The sequence below is a fragment of the Lucilia cuprina genome, chromosome 3 (genome assembly GCF_022045245.1).
Source record: "Lucilia cuprina isolate Lc7/37 chromosome 3, ASM2204524v1, whole genome shotgun sequence".
Taxonomy (NCBI): domain Eukaryota; kingdom Metazoa; phylum Arthropoda; class Insecta; order Diptera; family Calliphoridae; genus Lucilia; species Lucilia cuprina.
Window position 1 is genome coordinate 29,818,082 of NC_060951.1, and position 20,015 is coordinate 29,838,096.

The 20,015-nt window shown below is 31.5% G+C and overlaps 1 protein-coding gene across 1 annotated transcript; it reads right to left on the bottom strand.

Annotated features, from left to right (window-relative positions):
* Positions 1-3,186: 3,186 nt before the first annotated feature.
* Positions 3,187-4,017, bottom strand: LOC111676419. Its single transcript, XM_046946795.1, has one exon. It carries the CDS (start codon positions 3,985-3,987, stop codon positions 3,397-3,399), a length of 591 nt encoding a protein of 196 aa, XP_046802751.1. The 5' UTR covers positions 3,988-4,017; the 3' UTR covers positions 3,187-3,396.
* Between the last annotated feature and the right edge of the window lie 15,998 nt (positions 4,018-20,015).

Consider the following 20,015-nt stretch of genomic DNA (forward strand, 5'->3'; position numbering starts at 1 on the left):
TGAAAAACATACATTTTATGAAATTGTAAACCAATTTTCACATTTTATAGAAGAAAATGAAAAACAAGATTTAGAGTCGGAATTTAGACAACTAAAATTAATAAATTGGGATTCTAAAAATGAAATGAAATTATTAGAATTTTGGAAAAATTTATCAGAAATGAAAAGGAGAGATTCAAGTGTTTTATTTCCCATATTAACAAAATTTATTTCTAAGATTTTAGTTTTACCACACTCTTCTGCAAATGTAGAAAGAGTTTTTAGCCAGGTAAACTTAAATAAAACAAAAACTAGAAATAGATTAGAAAAGGAATCTTTAGAATCAATTTTATACGTAAAAGACTATTTAAAATTAAAGAAATGTAATTGTTTTGATTTAAAAGTTGTACCTGAATTATTGCAAATGTTTAATTGCAATATATATTTGTAAAATACTGTAAAACTGTTAAGTATTTTATACAATACTAAGTCATTATTAATTTAAAAGCTTTATGTAAAAATATCTCATTTATTTTATTTAAAACTCGAATTGTTTTGTTATGTTCTTATATATATTTTTGTTTTACAAAAATAACTAATGTTTTATTATATTTTATTGAAAATAAAATATTTTTTTTGTTGAAAAAGTGTGTTTTTTAATTTGACGATTTTTTGACGATTTCGATTAACCATTTTGACGATTTTGACGATTTTTTCCCCGAAATTTGACGATTTTACTGCAAATTTATCTGGCAACTATGCTCGTACTACTTCACTCACTCATTTTCATTACTCTTTTGCCAATGCCCTATTTTTTAAATTATAGGCAATATAAGTATTTGAGAGATTGAGGTAATCTGTCATAATATAATTGCATTTTTCAACCATTATCCGTTACTCTTCTCTAGGTGGGGTCATGTTATACAGTGCAAAAACATATTTTACTCCATCTGATCTCCCTACTATTTACATTAATTAGAACTGACCGAAAGTGGAATACGACTCTTATATATGGGCCGGAGCTTTGATGTCAAACATAACATGGAATGATCTCCACTGATTCGGCAACTAGAGATTTAATCGTCAGACCGAAATACGACTCCATTAAATAATTTAAAGACAAGTTATTACACATAGAGAATACACTGTGATAAAAACAGCTACGAATAAAGCCAACTCTTTAAATACACTGAGAAATAAAAAGAGAATTTCTGTGATATTATCAGAATATGATAACGCACAAAAACAAAACACTTTAAGCTAAATGTTCCTGCACTTTCCCCTACTTACTTATTTCTAAATTTTTCTTTACTCTTTTGTCAATGTTCTCATTATTAATCAATCAAACACTACCTGTTAGCATTATCTTTGTAGAGCCGTGCAAATAGAATTGATTTTAATCGATTTTATACCTGTTTTAGTTTTATACTTTAGTACTACATCTGAAGTTCGTCCTATCGGCATTACATAGAACTGTTCGGAATTAGAATACAACTATATATGGACCGGAGTTTCGAAATCTTTTCTAAAACGGAATGGTATCCATTGAGTCAGCAAATAGAGATAAAAACCCTGACGTGGAAGAGAATTTTTGCAATATGTTCTATGTATCCTTCACTATTTCACTTAGATCACATCGCATTCATCCGACATATTAAAAAGAAGACATTAGACACACTTATAAGAGTTTGTGGGCAGGACAAAGTCCATATATCCATGACTCTCAGTCACTCTTCCCAAGGGATATCTATTCTTTACAATGTTGAATCCATTGATTCATTATATTACAATAACCGGTACAATACTATTTCCGAGAATCTACAGGTCATAGTGTAGATTCTCTTCTCTTATCTTCGACATAAACAGATTTAAATCTTCTAACCTGCTTATAAAGGTCACACTTCTAAGTGCTGGTTCAAGAGAAGTACGTAACTTAGATTTTACTTTTACATTAAAGCTTTTTTGCTGTACTTTAATAGAACACCCTTATATACGGGTCATTCCGGCATACAAGGTCAGCTGGCATTCCACAAGGCACTTTAACTTTCAAGACTGGTTGTTCTCCAGTAGCTTGCCCTCATACTCTTTCATTCCGACGTACAAGCTTTTCTTGATGTCCATCCAGATGTAGATATATAAATGTTCTTGTTCGTAAAACATTAAATGAATAAGTCGCGATTGACAATTTTTAAGCATCACCTTCTTTTTTCGGTCAGCATTTGAAAAATCGTGAAGGTACTTGGATGAAGTATCCTTTACTTCATATGGAATAGTTTCTTTGAGCCCTTTGACCTCATCATTAGTAAGGAATGACTTTAACTTCAGATTTTATGTAGATATCACTGAGTTGTTAATTCTTCAAACTTTAGTATAGCACAAGTATCTAAAAAGCTTTTGAAGAACACATTCTTTCAAAATCCGTTTATTTTGATCTACTTTTCTAATATGAAAATCAATTGTTGTAAAACCCCTCTTGAGTGTCACCAACATCCGAACACCTAGCAGTCAGTAAAGGCTCGAACGTCTATCTTTTCTACTCTTTCGCCATTTCCCCCTTCAAATTCTATCTATTTTCTCCTAAATAATTCTGATCAAGTTTGTTACTCACTTCTTGATCCTTTTTCTGTTAAGATATTGATTAAAATAAATGACGATTATATGGAAGGACGTATAATTCTAGACTGAGCTTTACACAATCTTGTACTAAGACATTAATTTACAGAGCTAAATATTAAGAAGTTTACAATGTATTTAGACTTGTATAAAGTATTTACAAAGTATCAACTAAAGGCCCACTTTTTTCATTCCAACACATACTATACAAACAATGATCGTAAAATCACCGATTTTTAAATTTTGTAAAAAAAATATTTATAAATATAAACAATACAAACGGATTGATTTTTTGATCAAACAAACAACAAGCATTTGTGCAAACACGAAACACCCTCATACACTACACAACAGGCTTGCACAAACGTAAAATACTAGTAAGTTTGTCAAGCCTCTTGTATAGTCTATTTGGCTCTTAAACTTTTACAAATTCTTATATATCTTATTATAAACCTAATTACTTTTTTGCCATTAAACCTTTATCACCCACTATACTCTAAGGAGTGACTGCTCATTCGACTGATCACTTAAAACATTTTCAACTTCACCTTAACACACAAATATTCATGAAATTTATAGCAAAAGTAATAATTTCAATTAACAACAATTTATTGCACAAAAGAAATTTGTATATTTTCGTTTAAATAAAATTTCAAAATGCACACATCTCTTTTCGGCACAAATATCTGACTTCAATACAATGTTTTCGGTTAACATACATATGTACATATGAATATAAAAATTAGAACAATATTTACGTTACATTTAACACTACTCTGAAAATATTAAGCGAAAAACTCCATTTCACCATAAATACATGAATGCAATTAACCATTTAAGGCTTAGATGATATATTAACCATATCCAATTACCAATAATGCCAACACCAACAGCTACCCCTCCACCACTGGTTAGCTCAGGATCCAGTGCATAATGCAAAACACTTTTCGATGATTTTTTAAACTTTTCATTGCGTTTATTTTGATGCAAACAAATGCGTAACAAATCATCGGTGACATATAAATTCATTGGAAAACAGGCGCCAAGTGCAACATTTAAAAATAATGGCTTCAATTCTTGGTCCTTTTGTTGGTGTTGGACACAAGTGAAATTTAAGGTAGAGATAATTTCAATAATTTTACAATTGTGTAACGGGGAATGTTTAAAGGATACTATATATTCCGTTTGAGTTATCTTCGAACGATATAAAATGAATGGTTCTCCCACCTTAATCCAGTAATCATGATATTTAATAGAAACTTCTTGAGGATAGACGCCACGGCAATATTCCAGAAACTGATTGTTTTTTATAAAGTCACAACGTTTAGGGTTTTGACTTTGTAGGAATTTAAGTTTTAAGAAAAAGAGCAGCAAAATTATATTAAATTTAGACATTTTATTGTTTTTTTAATTATTAAATTTGATTACAAATTGGATTTAAAGATATTGTCAATAATAGTAGGAGAGCTAATGTAAACATTTTTTTATTCAAAACATAAATTACACAAAAACTATTATATAGATAGATAGATAGATAGATAGATAGATAGATAGATAGATAGATAGATAGATAGATAGATAGATAGATAGATAGATAGATAGATAGATAGATAGATAGATAGATAGATAGATAGATAGATAGATAGATAGATAGATAGATAGATAGATAGATAGATAGATAGATAGATAGATAGATAGATAGATAGATAGATAGATAGATAGATAGATAGATAGATAGATAGATAGATAGATGGATAGATAGAAAGAAAGAAAAACACGTATGATTAATATTTCATCAAAATAATATGTGCCAATATCATACCTTAGTTAGTTAGTTATTTAGTTAGTTATTTAGTTAGTTAGTTAGTTAGTTAGTTAGTTACTTAATACTTACCTACTTACTTGCTTACTTACTTACTTACTTATTCACTTACTTACTTACTTACTTACTTACTTACTTACTTACTTACTTACTTACTTACTTACTTACTTACTTACTTACTTACTTACTTACTTACTTACTTACTTACTTACTTACTTACTTACTTACTTACTTACTTACTTATTTACTTACTTACTTACTTACTTACTTACTTACTTACTTACTTACTTACTTACTTACTTAGATGAAAAGTTAAGAATGTTAATACATCAAATCCGAAAACATGCACCTAGGCCAACATCTGGACTTTTGTACACTCCTTAACCACTGCCAGAGGTGAGAGTTGAATCTTCTACCTTCTGCGTACCAGACTAATAAAATAACCACCAACCTTCCGAAGTCCTTATTCTTCATCTGTTCCATATTACCAGATTAAGTGTCAATAAAGGTCGAACTTATATGTGCTCCGTTCAAACTTCCCAAAGCGACCAACACCTACAACACTACTTGAAGATGTCAAGGTAAAGAAAAATACTTCAAATTATATTCTCTTAATGCTTCTTTTTCAATTTACGACTATCCGATTATAACAAAAATTAACCACATTTCTCGTTTTATAAAGCAGAACTAAACATTTTAAGAAACCCTCGAAAAAAACTAGAGCATTTAAATTTAACAATTTTCGCATATTTAAACTTCACTTACCATAACTAAACCATAATGCGCTTGCCAATACAATTTAATACAAAATCAAAACCAATGAAAAATACCCCCAAAAGTGATAAAATGATTGATTCAAAGATTAAGAACAACAACATACATTTTAAAACTTAAATGATCACTTATTACAACTATAAATGGTATTTTACACCATAAATCCACCCAAAAAACAAAAAAATGTTGTATTTACAATTTAATGCACTAGATGGAGACCATGAAAATCCCCGAAAAAAATCTTCATCATTTACAACAACTTAAATGTTGTTACAAGTACACATGCGCGTAACATTGAGAAAAAAAACAATAAAATCGAAAAAGATTTAAAAACAATGGCATGTTAAAGAATAAAGATACAAATCGTTATGACCAATAATAATTCATTTTATGAAGCATTTTTTTCATATATTTTACTTCATACTTTTTTGGAGTTTTACTGCAAACATGAAATTTAAAGAAAAAAAATTGAACCTATTGATCGTGGCCTGTTAAAAGGCCGCGAGGCCACATACAACAACATAGTTTTTTTCCTCTTAGCTGTTTCTTACTTTGGCCACAAACATTTTATCTGCGTTGCACTTGTTGTTTTGTTGTGCACGTTTTGGGTCTGCAACAAAATTCCACTTCCACCTTGTATGAAAATAAATCTGATGTCTTGACCAACAAAAACACAAAAAATAAAAATACTTAACAGAAATACAATTGAACTGGTAAGGAGATTTAACAAGCGTTGATGTTAAAAGTTAAACAAAAAAATTATATAATTTTTTTTGGAGGTACACAATTCCCCCCCCAAAAAAAAAATCTTAACAGAAAGACAAGCGTACAACAAAAACTTGGTGGTGAAGTCTATATCAGAGTTTTACATTTAATAAATATCGAGATTACAATGTATTTCTTACCGCTATTGTTGTTGCTCAGCGTCTTTTTCTGCTACTAGAGAGATCATGTCAGATTGTCTTTCCATAAGCTAGATATGTATATTCGTCGTAGTAGGCACATAATGTTTAAATATATACTTTTGTATATACATAGGTTTTTAGTAGACTTCTAGAGTATCTAAAACAGTGAATCAGAATCGACATCAATGATTTGGCAAATTATGAATTTATCGTGATATATATGACAATCAAAGGTCTAAAGGCAGGAAAATCATCTGGTATAGTTAAAATTACTACCACGATTATAAGTAACTTGACCAATTCAGCACTGAGAATTATTTTGTTCATCTTTAACTCGATGCTACGTATTGGATATGTCCCTACCTCATGGAAAGTATCCGAAATTGTTATAATACCAAAAACGGGAAAAGATGTCATTCCGTCCCATTAGCCTGTTGTCTATATTCTCAAAACTTTTTGAAAAGTTATTGCTTGAAAGCTTTATATTACACCTCAACGATGCTTAGCATTATTCATAGATATTTCTCAAGGATTCGATAAAGTCTGGCACAATGGACTAATACATAAAATTATCACATTACTACCTGCGAATGTTCACAAACTGTTTAAAAATTACATGTGTGAAAGATCTTTTCAAATCAGATCTAAATATGTGATCTCTTCACGTCGAAAAATATCTGCTGGAGTACCCCAGGGGAGTATTCTAGGTCCGTTCCTATATATTTTATATACTGCAGATATGCCAACGAGCGTACTGACTCACACATCTACATTTGCGGATGATGCCGCTTTTGTAAGCATACATGATAACCCTTCAATAGCTTCTGAACAACTCCAGCTTCACATCGGTGAATTGGAAAAGTGGCTGGACAAATGGAAAATAAAGGTCAATGCAACGAAATGTACATTTACTCTAAGACTAGAAAATTGTCTTCCCGTACAGATAAACAATATAAATATTCCAGAACATAGCCATGTGAGATATCTTGGTATCCACCTTGATCGCCGCTTAACATGGACTCACGACATTGAAGGCAAGGTTACACCAATAAAATTAAAGTCAGCTCAAATGTACTGGCTTATTGGACCACGGTCAGCTTTAGACTTGTAATACAAAGTGCTTTTGTACAAAACAGTTATAAAACCGATATGGCTATACGACATTCAACTGTGAGGAACAACCTCCTCATCTAATGTTGAAAAATTACAAATAAAGCAGTCAGCAGTGTTTAGGGTCAGAGATCTCAATGTCTCCATAATACGCAAGAAGATCAAGTTCTACTTTAACCTGTCGAAACTAATGGATCACCCAAATCCCTTTGCTTGGGAGTTGCTGTTATTTGAGGGTAATAGACGACTGAGAAGAACGGAAACATTGGATTTTGCCAGATAATCAAATTATCGACAACTTAGGTAGAAATTGCATCGGCAATAACAACGTTAGTTATAATTTAATATTTATTGCAAATTTTTAAGTAACTAACTAACTAACTAACTAACTAACTAACTAACTAACTAACTAACTAACTAACTAACTAACTAACTAACTAACTAACTAACTAACTAACTAACTAACTAACTAACTAAATAACTAACTAACTAACTAACTAACTAACTAACTAAATAACTAAATAACTAAATAACTAAATAACTAAATAACTAAATAACTAAATAACTAAATAACTAAATAACTAAATAACTAAATAACTAAATAACTAAATAACTAAATAACTAAATAACTAAATAACTAACTAACTAACTAACTACCTAACTACCTAACTAACTAACTAACGAACGAACTAACTAACTAACTAACTAACTAACTAACTAACTAACTAACTAACTAACTAACTAACTAACTAACTAACTAACTAACTAACTAACTAACTAATTAACTAACTAACTAATTAACTAAGTTCGAAACGTTCATCCCAGTTAGCGGAAAACTAGAGCAAATACCAATAGGTATCCGTTGTTAAACGAATGGGTCTAAATTGGGGGACAAAGTGAACCTGGGGTTCTATATTAAACACCCAGAAATAAGTAGCGGACAGGTGATAGAATCCAATCTAGGACCGTATTCGATTGTAAGAAAGCTTTAACTGAATACTCTTTTATTTGTGACATCATATGGTCACCACACCACTCGGGAGTAGTCGGCAACGAAAGGCGAATGTTATAGCTTTAAAGGGAAGGGAGCTGAATTCAAAACCATTTATCACAACAATAGCTGAATTAAAATTGGGCGTGAGAGAATACCATAAGGCCTCTTGGAATAATGAAACTGTGAATAGAATCACAAAGATCCTATGCGGTGATGTTGATGTGAGCGAGATGAAAAATCCTAGTGGACACACATTATTATGAGCACATCAATGCAAAATTGGACGTGAAACTCTGGAACACTTTCTTTGCCACTGTCAGGCCTGTTGTGCGCTCCTCTTTAGGCAAAAAGGGAAAAAAGTTTGATTAATTTTCAATGTTCAGAAACTCTGTTCCCTGTATGCTATTCCTACGAATCATTCAATTAGTATTAGTCAGGAATGTTATTTCCATAACATCACTTCCAAAATACTTGAATCTAACTTCGACAAATGTCTGACAGTGGCAAAGAAAGTGTTCCAGAGTTTCACGTCCAATGTGTATTTCTTAGGATTTGATGTAGTTTACATCATCCTATCAACCTAACCACATGAAAATGATAGGTTAGGTTAGATTGTTGAGGTAGTTGGCCATTTGACCGAATCACTTGGGTGCTAGTGGTCCCGTTGTAAAACACTATAACGGATCCTGTGAAGAGAAAAACCGAAACCTGTGGGACATTACATGTCCGTGATTGATAAGGTATTAAACCAGCTAGAGGACCGAATGTACGACTCTATCTTATATTATCGATAATGGAACGTAAATCTTCTTTTGAAACAAAGTTCCTTAACTTGCTCTGCTGTGTTGTGTAATAAAATATTTGTATTCCTTATTATTACCATTCATTCCACTGTTTAAATTTTTTCTCGCAGATTTATTTTTATAGTTTTTTGTCTTTTAATATTTATTTAGTTTTATAGTTAACAAGTGTTTATTTGTTTGTGTTTTTAACTGAACTTGAGAATTTATTTAGGATTTTTGTTTCATTCAGTTTAATAATTTTGAATCATTGCTGCAGCTTTTAGTTCGTTGTTGTTAATGTTCGATTATCGTATTTCTAAAACCATTAACAACCATGTGAGGTAGATACGAGAGGACTTAAAAAAGCTGTTTATATTTAACTGTCATAAGTTTTTCCTGAATGGTGGAAATGTGCAACAAAAAGTTTTTATGAGGAATTGTTTTATTAAATAATGAAATTATTAAAGTAATTTATTTTTTATTAAAAAGATTAAAATGTAAAGCTCTTTTTAAATTGGTTAATTTTTCATTTGTTTAAGGAAGGCGACTGGTAACTGGTCTTCTTTTTATACTTACACCACTTTAGTGGAGAGGGTATATTGGGTTTGTGCTGATGTTTGAAATGCGCAATAAAATTGGTCCTTAAAGTATACTAATCGGCTCAGAATAATTTTCTGCGTCGATTTAGCTATGTCCGTCCGTCCATGTAAACTTTGTAATCAAACTACAGGTCGCAATTTTATAGATAATTCAATGAAATTTGTCCCATGATCTTTTATGGTATCGTAGACGAAGCCTGTTGTTAATGGTTTACATCGGTCCATCATTTCACTTAGCTCCAATACAACTGAACTTTTAAGTTCATAATTAAAACTGCAAAAACCAAGATGTAAACCAAGTTGTATTCAAGATTTGATGACCCCCTATGAAAAGCCCCCATCAACAAACGGCTTAAGTATATATATCTGAGGCAAGGTACAATTCAACATAAATGCTTTATTATGGCAACTAAATACTGTCAGGCCTGTTGTGCGCTCCTCTTTAGGCAAAAAGGGAAAAAAGTTTGATTAATTTTCAATGTTCAGAAACTCTGTTCCCTGTATGCTATTCCTACGAATCATTCAATTAGTATTAGTCAGGAATGTTATTTCCATAACATCACTTCCAAAATACTTGAATCTAACTTCGACAAATGTCTGACAGTGGCAAAGAAAGTGTTCCAGAGTTTCACGTCCAATGTGTATTTCTTAGGATTTGATGTAGTTTACATCATCCTATCAACCTAACCACATGAAAATGATAGGTTAGGTTAGATTGTTGAGGTAGTTGGCCATTTGACCGAATCACTTGGGTGCTAGTGGTCCCGTTGTAAAACACTATAACGGATCCTGTGAAGAGAAAAACCGAAACCTGTGGGACATTACATGTCCGTGATTGATAAGGTATTAAACCAGCTAGAGGACCGAATGTACGACTCTATCTTATATTATCGATAATGGAACGTAAATCTTCTTTTGAAACAAAGTTCCTTAACTTGCTCTGCTGTGTTGTGTAATAAAATATTTGTATTCCTTATTATTACCATTCATTCCACTGTTTAATTTTTTTCTCGCAGATTTTATTTTATAGTTTTTTGTCTTTTAATATTTATTTAGTTTTATAGTTAACAAGTGTTTATTTGTTTGTGTTTTTAACTGAACTTGAGAATTTATTTAGGATTTTTGTTTCATTCAGTTTAATAATTTTGAATCATTGCTGCAGCTTTTAGTTCGTTGTTGTTAATGTTCGATTATCGTATTTCTAAAACCATTAACAACCATGTGAGGTAGATACGAGAGGACTTAAAAAAGCTGTTTATATTTAACTGTCATAAGTTTTTCCTGAATGGTGGAAATGTGCAACAAAAAGTTTTTATGAGGAATTGTTTTATTAAATAATGAAATTATTAAAGTAATTTATTTTTTATTAAAAAGATTAAAATGTAAAGCTCTTTTAAATTGGTTAATTTTTCATTTGTTTAAGGAAGGCGACTGGTAACTGGTCTTCTTTTTACTTACACCACTTTAGTGGAGAGGGTATATTGGGTTTGTGCTGATGTTTGAAATGCGCAATAAAATTGGTCCTTAAAGTATACTAATCGGCTCAGAATAATTTTCTGCGTCGATTTAGCTATGTCCGTCCGTCCATGTAAACTTTGTAATCAAACTACAGGTCGCAATTTTATAGATAATTCAATGAAATTTGTCCCATGATCTTTTATGGTATCGTAGACGAAGCCTGTTGTTAATGGTTTACATCGGTCCATCATTTCACTTAGCTCCAATACAACTGAACTTTTAAGTTCATAATTAAAACTGCAAAAACCAAGATGTAAACCAAGTTGTATTCAAGATTTGATGACCCCCTATGAAAAGCCCCCATCAACAAACGGCTTAAGTATATATATCTGAGGCAAGGTACAATTCAACATAAATGCTTTATTATGGCAACTAAATCACATTATATTTTTATCAAAGGTGTAGGGTATTATATGGTCGGCCTCGCCCGACTATAATTTCTTGCTTGTTATACCCTTCATCTTCGTGAGAAGGGTATATATAAGTTTGTCGTTCTGACCCTATAAAGTATATATATATATATATATTATATATATATATATATATATATATTATATATATATATATATATATATATATATATATTATATATATATTATATATATTATATATATATATGTTGCATACATGCAACGATTGATGTTTGATGTGTGAATAGTACACATACTTGCAGGCATATATACATATATGTTTAAATTTTTCATTTGTATTGCCACAATATTCGTTAACTACCAAGCAATTCGACGGGACAGTCCTGAACTGACCACTTAAGCCCTTAGCCACCTCACTACCCAGGTGACCGACCATTTTAACATGAGCTTGTCCTACGAGGAAGTCAATCGTCACTCTACACCCTACAAAGAGACAGTAAAGAGACGATTGCCTCCGCTCTCACTTACAAATGGGACACTAAAGTAACGATTACAAAGAGTTTATTTGTGACGAAAGACCAAAAACATACGAATTAGAGTCAACCAGGTGGTAAGATATTAATGGAACTAAAATTTAAAAATTTCAAGTGTCTACTCTTTAGAATACTATGGAACAATAATGTGACGATTGACCCAAAAGTTATAAATTTGAGTCAACCAGATGGTGGCATATTAGTAGAAAGTAATAATAATTTCTCTAAAAGATGGGTAAAATAACTACTTTCGGAAGTACAACAAAAAAACAACTTTTAAGAGTATAAACTCTAGGTTACTTGGGGACAGTAAAGGGGACACTATAGTGACGACTGTCTTCATTCTCGATTACAAAGGGTACATTCGTGACCAATGATCCAAAACATACGAATTACAGTCATCCAGGTGGTGAACTATTAGTGGAAATTACGTTCTTTTTCGTATGCATTGACTCTTTGTCGAACTGCTGGGTATATCATTATGTTGTTGGAAAAATAACAATCTCAAGTAAAAAATGGAAAAGAAACAACTTCAAACACTTTCTCCACACTAATGGGGAATAAATTTTCAAAGATTTCGGTAAAGTTGGATTAATGGTAGAATGTATTATATATCAGATCCGAGGAAATATTCATATTTGCGTTATTATTGAAAAACCTAAATTTATAATTATTACATACGTTGTAATCCTTGTAATGACAAATAATATTTTTCAGAGTTTCACTGTTCCCACCATTTGCTTTTGATCTGATAATCCAATTTTGAATAGAGTTTTTTTTCACTCACAAATCTCATAATGTCGCTACTTGCTCTCCATAAGTTCTTCAATTTAAAATTGTTTTGACCATAATTCTGTGTTTTTTTACTCAGGTATCTTAGACTTGTTTATGCAAAATCTTCGTGTTTCTTAACCAGATATTCCAAGAGAGGGTCTCATAATAAACAGATTTGGACAACCAACATATATAATTTCTAGATATAGTATCGACAAAATCGGGCAATAGTAAAGAAAATTTTCCAAACGAGCGAAAGGACATCCCAAGTTCCAAACTCGAATACCCTTTTAACTGTACTATTCGCTTGGGAGTAAAAGAAGACAAACAATAAAATGTTATGTTATAAGATGAGATTCCTAAAGTTTAAATTCATGTATTTTCGAATATTACATAATTGTCATACTTTTTCTGCAGTTGCATGGCCTAATCATTTGTCTTTAAGCTACACATCAGTATTCTTCAATGATCGAAAGTTTTCGACTCCATCATCCATACCAATCACTTCAATTGTATCCTACATTCTAAGAAACAACATAAAAGATAGATCCTGAATTATAGATCACGTAACAAGATTTTATTGTTTAGACTCTTGGTACATTAAGAAACAGGCATACAAATACATACACAAAATTCAAATTGAACTTTGAATACAAAAATGTTTGGACTAGTAAGGACCTGGTTTCTCTAGACAATTTTAAATAGAGTGTGATAGTGTGATTTGTGAAATAAAATACCAAAACCAATTGTATGAAACTATAGCGTTCCTGAGATAATATTTTAAAATTAAAATTTATCTAAAAAGTAATGGTCACAGCAAACATTTATATTATAATATAATAAAAACATTGTATTATTGAGATTATTCCATGCTTAACTTAGATGAAATAAGTTAAGGTGTTTTACCTTTCTGCGGCGTTCACAAATAAGTATTGCTCATGATCTAAAAAAAGTTTAATGCATCATTGTCATGTCATAGAACACAAACAACAAGAAACACTCATGTAAATACATATGTATTTAAACGTTACATGCAATACAATAGTAAAACTGTAGCAGTATTAAATGAATCAATGAACGTACAAATGAATGAATTTTACACGTTTTTAAAATGTGATTTGTTTTCTTTTTGCGACAACAGTAATGTAAAGGAATAATTTTATAAAATATACAGAATTCGTATAGTTCCAAAAGGGCGAAAACAAAAAAACTCTAAAAGTCCTGCCAATTTCTAATAACTTCTGGAACAACACCAACCATAACTACATCAGTCATACGATCCTTTAATTAAGTGCGGAAGAACCAGCTCTTATTAACGATGTGTTATTAAAGTCGTATTAACATAATTGGAAGTCGTCGAATCTGTACATAAGTGGAAGTTAAGGCTCATCGATCTGAATCCGGTTTGAACCGATCGGAGGAAATTCTAATGAGACAAAAATTACAATTGAAACACAGCAACTGTAGGAACATTTTAAAGCTTCGAAATCCCAAAATACATATGGATAATTGCTGATATTTTGCAGGGTTACATATTATCCATTTAGGATGAGGTAAGAAGCATCGATTGGAGTACTTGAAGTTTTAGAACCCTTACATTAACATGGATATCTGTGAATGTTCGCACAGATTCTCGCTCTAAAGCTCAAGAAAGCGTTGGGATGTTCCGATCCCCAGAATATCGGAGTTGGAGTATTGGCGAAGAAGACGATGTTAAGAAAGCTCTCTCCTCATAAATTTTAAAAGCTTTTCGAGGGCATTATTAAAGCGCTATATCAGGGAGTTCATTGTTGAGTAACATTGTTATATATGTAAACGAATTTCCCAAATCAGTTCTACGCTAGCAGCCCAAACACTCACAAAGATCAAATTGTCGCACAACAAGAGTTTTGCGATTGCCTTAAGCTACATCGAACACAAGATCACGCCTCTACTAGATGAAGTGTGTCATAAAATATTACCTGTTAGGACTACTGACTACATTCTCTTGGGATCGTTTCGTTTCGTAACTCATAAAAGTTTTTACTCTGTAATGCAGAGGTCCCATTCAAATGTCGACTTCTAAAAACCTAGTCTATTTTATTTCCATGATGTTATTCGGATCTGAGGTACAATGTTCCGGAAAAAAGAAATTAATGATAATTTCCTGTTGAACTACCGAGTTTAAGCTTTGAGATGCTGAAAGTGAAATCGGATTAGTAACGGTAGCTAGAAACATTGAAATCGGCGAAGGAAAAGGGAAAGAAGCAAGGGAATAAAGATGGCTTCGATACCTCTTGATCTTGTCTAAAATTCGAATGCAAAGCAATTGGCTAAATTACAACGAAGACATTCGGAATTCTTAGCATGCAGTACTGCGTCTAGAATAGCTTAAATAAAAATCAATTCTTGATCTTGATTTATAATGCGATTAAGTGGAATTGCTTTAATTAAACACTTGCCATGACGGTATTATTTCATGGTACTTTTACAGCCACAGTTAGATGACTTTCTACAGCAAATTTTGTGCCTTAAATAAAACACGCTAGTGAAAATTTCGCTACATGGTTATGCCAATCAAAGAACTGGATCTTATCTAATCTTTGTTAATTTCTGCCCCGTTACATAACTTCCGAGATGCTAATAAATCACTTCCGTTTTCAACTATGCAGGTGGCAATAGCACTAGCAGACGTAATCGGGAGATTGAATTACGAATCCATTATGTCCTTATTTAAAGAGAACATAGCACATATATTCTTATTCTTCCGACACACTTATTCTAGCTATATGAATGGACTAAATCCGTATACTCACTCTGCAACTCATACATTATGAATGCTTAGCTTCACAGTTCATATGCCAAATTATAAATTTGCATATGTATCATCTGTATATCATCTTTTTAACGAACATTCTTTTCTCTCGTGTCTGCTTTTAAATTAAACCAATCACGAGCGTCCCTAATGAACCTAAATCTCTAAAGTCCGAAACTCTGTCTGTCAAAGAAGGGCCGAAGATTCGGTATGAATTTAATCCTTCAATTTTAAAAGCCTTGCTTCTCGCGTGTGTGGTTTAAACCGATAACGTGCACCCCTAATGGACCTCTTCTAAAGCTGAGACAAGACAAAATCCGAAACTCTGACGGTCAAAGAAGGACTGAAGAATCGGTAAGAATTTAATCCTTAAAATACTGACTTTATAATTTGCCTATAAACAAAACCAAAAAAAAAAAAAAAAAAAACACCATGACCAGCAACTAGAAACCAAACCCATTTTTATCATGATTAGTGTAGCAGTAGTACGAGATTATTTTATAAATATTGCAAAACGAAATGAAATAGATTAAAAACTCAGTTAGCAGCAGCAGCATCATTCATTCATTTGTACTCTTACTCACATAAGATAATTAAAATAATTTTACATAATTAAACCATTATTAATGAACGAAAAAGTTTGTTTTAGAATTTTTTAAAAAAATGTTAAGTAATAATTACCCAGCAAAAAGTTGTATTGAAAAGAAAGGTTTGAACAAGGGTTGCAGTAAAAAAAATTAAATTATTAGTTTAAAATGGTAATGACATTACAGGCAAATACTTAACTTAATTGCTTACAAGTAGGTCGTTAGTTAAGCACTTACTACCGTCGCCTGCAAATAAGGAGTTAAGTAAGTAATTACATTATAACATTTAAAGACATTAAGTGATGATATTGCAGCTAAGCACTTACTACTATCGCCTGTAGATAAGGAATTAAGTTTTTAACATGATGATGATGATACTGCAGGCAATTACTTAACTGGCTGGCTTACAAGTAAGGCGTTAAGTAAGTACTTACTACGATCGCCCGCTAACAAGGAGTTTAGAAAGTAGTTGACTTTTTCTTAGTAATACAGTCGGTATGTAGTAGTCATTACCACGTTTTTACTGAGTTCTTACCGGGTGTCTAAATCATGCCCTTAACTTTATTTCCTTCATAATAATGAATATTTTAAATAAAAAATTTTTAAAGGATGATTTAGAAAATCGAGACCAAAGTTGTTGTTTTTTTTGTGGGTGTAGTTAAGAATTTTTTTAATTGTAAATTAAGTTTTAATGGAAAACATATGTTTCACACTCGGCTGCCAGAGTAATGGGTCACGATTTTCTATTTAAACAAAATTGCATTTAATTTCCTTTGAGTTGTTATGTACAAAAAGTAAAGTGATTCATTTTTTTCTATTTTTTATAGAAATTATAATTAAAAATGACAAATATTTGTAATTAAAAACCAGTTGCCATTAGGTGGACTACGACGACGACTTGAATGAAGTTGGTGACAAAGTTGGCAACAATGTTGTTGTAAACAGCAATAGCTCTTAGTCTTTATTAGATGTCCGTAGCTGTTAAATATTAATGCATATCGTGTTTGTTTGGGTTATGAATAAAAATAACATTGAAATCATTTTTCTATATAAATCGAAAAATAATGTTAAAAGTTACACTGTTTCCCGTTTAAGAAAAAAATGTAAATATTGATTTCAATTTCCCCTTAAAGTTCTAAAACAAGTTATTTACAAACATTTTAAATCGTTAAATTGAATTGAAAAATTTTGTTCAGTTTATGGCAAATGGTGTAATTTTTTCTACTTATTCTTCTGTTATAGATACTGGCATGCATAATCATTTTAAATATTTTAGATTTCTTGATTTCATTTCAAAGGATTTAACTGGCTACTGGCTATAACTGACTTCAACAATTATGTCAGCTGTCATGCTATACAATAGGATATATTTGTATTAGTGTCATGCTTATTTATCGCATATAAATTTTCAATGAAATATTTCAATATTCTAAGTAAAATGTTTAACAATTTAGTTGAAAATTAAAACACTTATAATGAAGCACAATGTAAGTAGACGAGTAATTGAGGAAGACATTAAGCATACGTTTAACACCGTTTGGCATCTTTTAAGAAGTGACTTCATTTAACAATTTCTAAAACACTTTAATATTTCAAAGAAAATAAGGCGCCAGTACCGCAAATGACCACTATGATATGTGTTCAATTAAAGAGTGTTAAGTAAAAATGCCTAAAAGAAGTTTTATTGGATATGCACAAAAATTATTTGATCTTGTTAATGCAAATATATCGTAAATTATCGAAATATACACAGTTCTGCAGTATTAATATAGAAACAGAAACTACAGCAGACTTGACAGACACTGTATGATGGTTTCAGTTTTTAAAAGTACGTTATGGACCCTTAACTCTTTGGAGTCTAAGGAGAAACAATTTATATCCCGAGTTATATATTTGCACCATGTTTCAGTCTTTAAACCCACATTCTCTTCTTGCGAGTTTGGGTTTAAATAAAATCAATCACGTCCATCCCTAATAGGCACGACAAAACAAAGTTGGAAATTCTGTCTGTAAGGCAATGATAGAAAAATCGTTATGTATGTAAAACTTAAAATGTATAAGCTTTTTAACCAACATTATTTTTCGGCGTGTCTGGGTTTAAATTGAAGCAATCACGTGTACCCCTAATGAACCTCTCCAATCTACAAAGTCCGAAACTCTGTCTGTCAAGGAAGGACCGAAGAATCGGTATGAATTTAATCCTTCTTTAATCAACATTCCGAGACAAGACAAAGTCCGACGCTCTGTATGTCAAAGCAAGATCGAACAAGTAAGAGTGTTATATTCGGCTTTGCCGAATCTTTTATACCCACCATCAAATCACTGTTATATAAATGAACTTTGATATTTTGAATATTTTATTATTATATATCGATATTAATGAGAACATCAGGGTAACATTTGAAAGAGGTCCATTAATGGGGGTTTTACTATTGACAGTGCTAATTTTTATAGCGAGTGGGGGTATTTATACATACATATATGGACCAATTCTCATAAAAGTCAGTAGGAAGATTTCAGTTCCTTATTTGTTTAAAATTTCATCGATCTACTTGTATTTTGAAGCCATTAAGAAGCATTAAAGTCATAAAATATGGTAGTGAGATTTTAAATTATAGACCGATCTCCGTAAAATTTTGTAGAACGATCTTGGTACCTACAGTTCAGGTATATCGAATTTCATCGCTTTACTCGTTTTTTAATGCTTTACTGTTTTTTTTTTTTTTTTTTTTTGATGGGGACATTATATGGGGGTAGGTCAATTAAGGCTCGATCCACATGAAATTAAGTTAAGAGTTTTTGACTGGAAAGAAACTTAATTGAGTCGAATTTTATTACTATACTCGTATTTTTAAGCCAGTAATGGCCCTTAAAGTATTTTTCTGATAGAGTCCTTATGTTGGGGTTAGGGTCAATTAAGGCCTGTTCCACATAAAATTTGGTAAAGAGATTTTGGCTTGTGAAAAACTTACTTCTGTGAAATTTCATCGCTATACTCGTATTTTTAAGGCAGTAATGAGCGTTAAAGTATTTTTTATAGAGGGGACCGATCCACATAAAATTTGGTGGAAAGGTTTTGGTTCCTAAGATACATATTTATGTCAAATTTCTTCGCTATGTTCGTATTTTTACGCCATAATTAACATTAAAGTCGTTTTCTGAAAGGGGCCTTGTATGGGGGGAACGGTAAATTTTGAACCGAAATTTAGTAAATTTTGACTTGTATAAATCTTACTTCTGTGTAATTTCATTGCTATAATCCGATTTTTAAGCCAGTAATGAGCATTAAAAAATTTTATTGAGGGACATCTTATGGGGGGTAGGGTCAACTATGGACCGATCCACATAAATTTTGGTAGAAAGATATTGCCTAGTATAAAACTTATTTCTGGGAAATTTGGTAAAGAGATTTTGGCTAGTATAAAACTTACTTATGTCAATATACTTGTATTTTTAAGCCAGTAATGAGCGTTATAGTAATTTTATGGAGGGTCTTTATATAAGGGGTAGGGTCAATTATGGACCAATATACATAAAATTTGGTTGAGAGATATTGGCTTGGATAAAACTTGTGTGTCGAATTTCATCACTATATTCCCATTTTTAAGCCAGTAATGAGCGTTAAAGTCATTTTCTGAAGGGGACCTTATATGGGGGTAGGGTCAATTATGGACCGATCCACATAAAATTTCATAGAGAGGTTTTGGCTAGTAAAAAACTTACCTATGTCTTGTATTTTTAAGAGAGTAATGAGCGTTAAAGTAATTTTCTGAAGGGGACGTTATATGGGGGGTAGGGTCAATTATGGACCGATATACATAAAATTTGGCTGAGAGATATTGGCTTGCATAAAACTTATG

What these genes read in the sequence shown, in the direction of transcription:
- LOC111676419 (XM_046946795.1), bottom strand. Translation starts at nt 3,987, where the DNA reads ATGTCTAAATTTAATATAATTTTGCTGCTCTTTTTCTTAAAACTTAAA.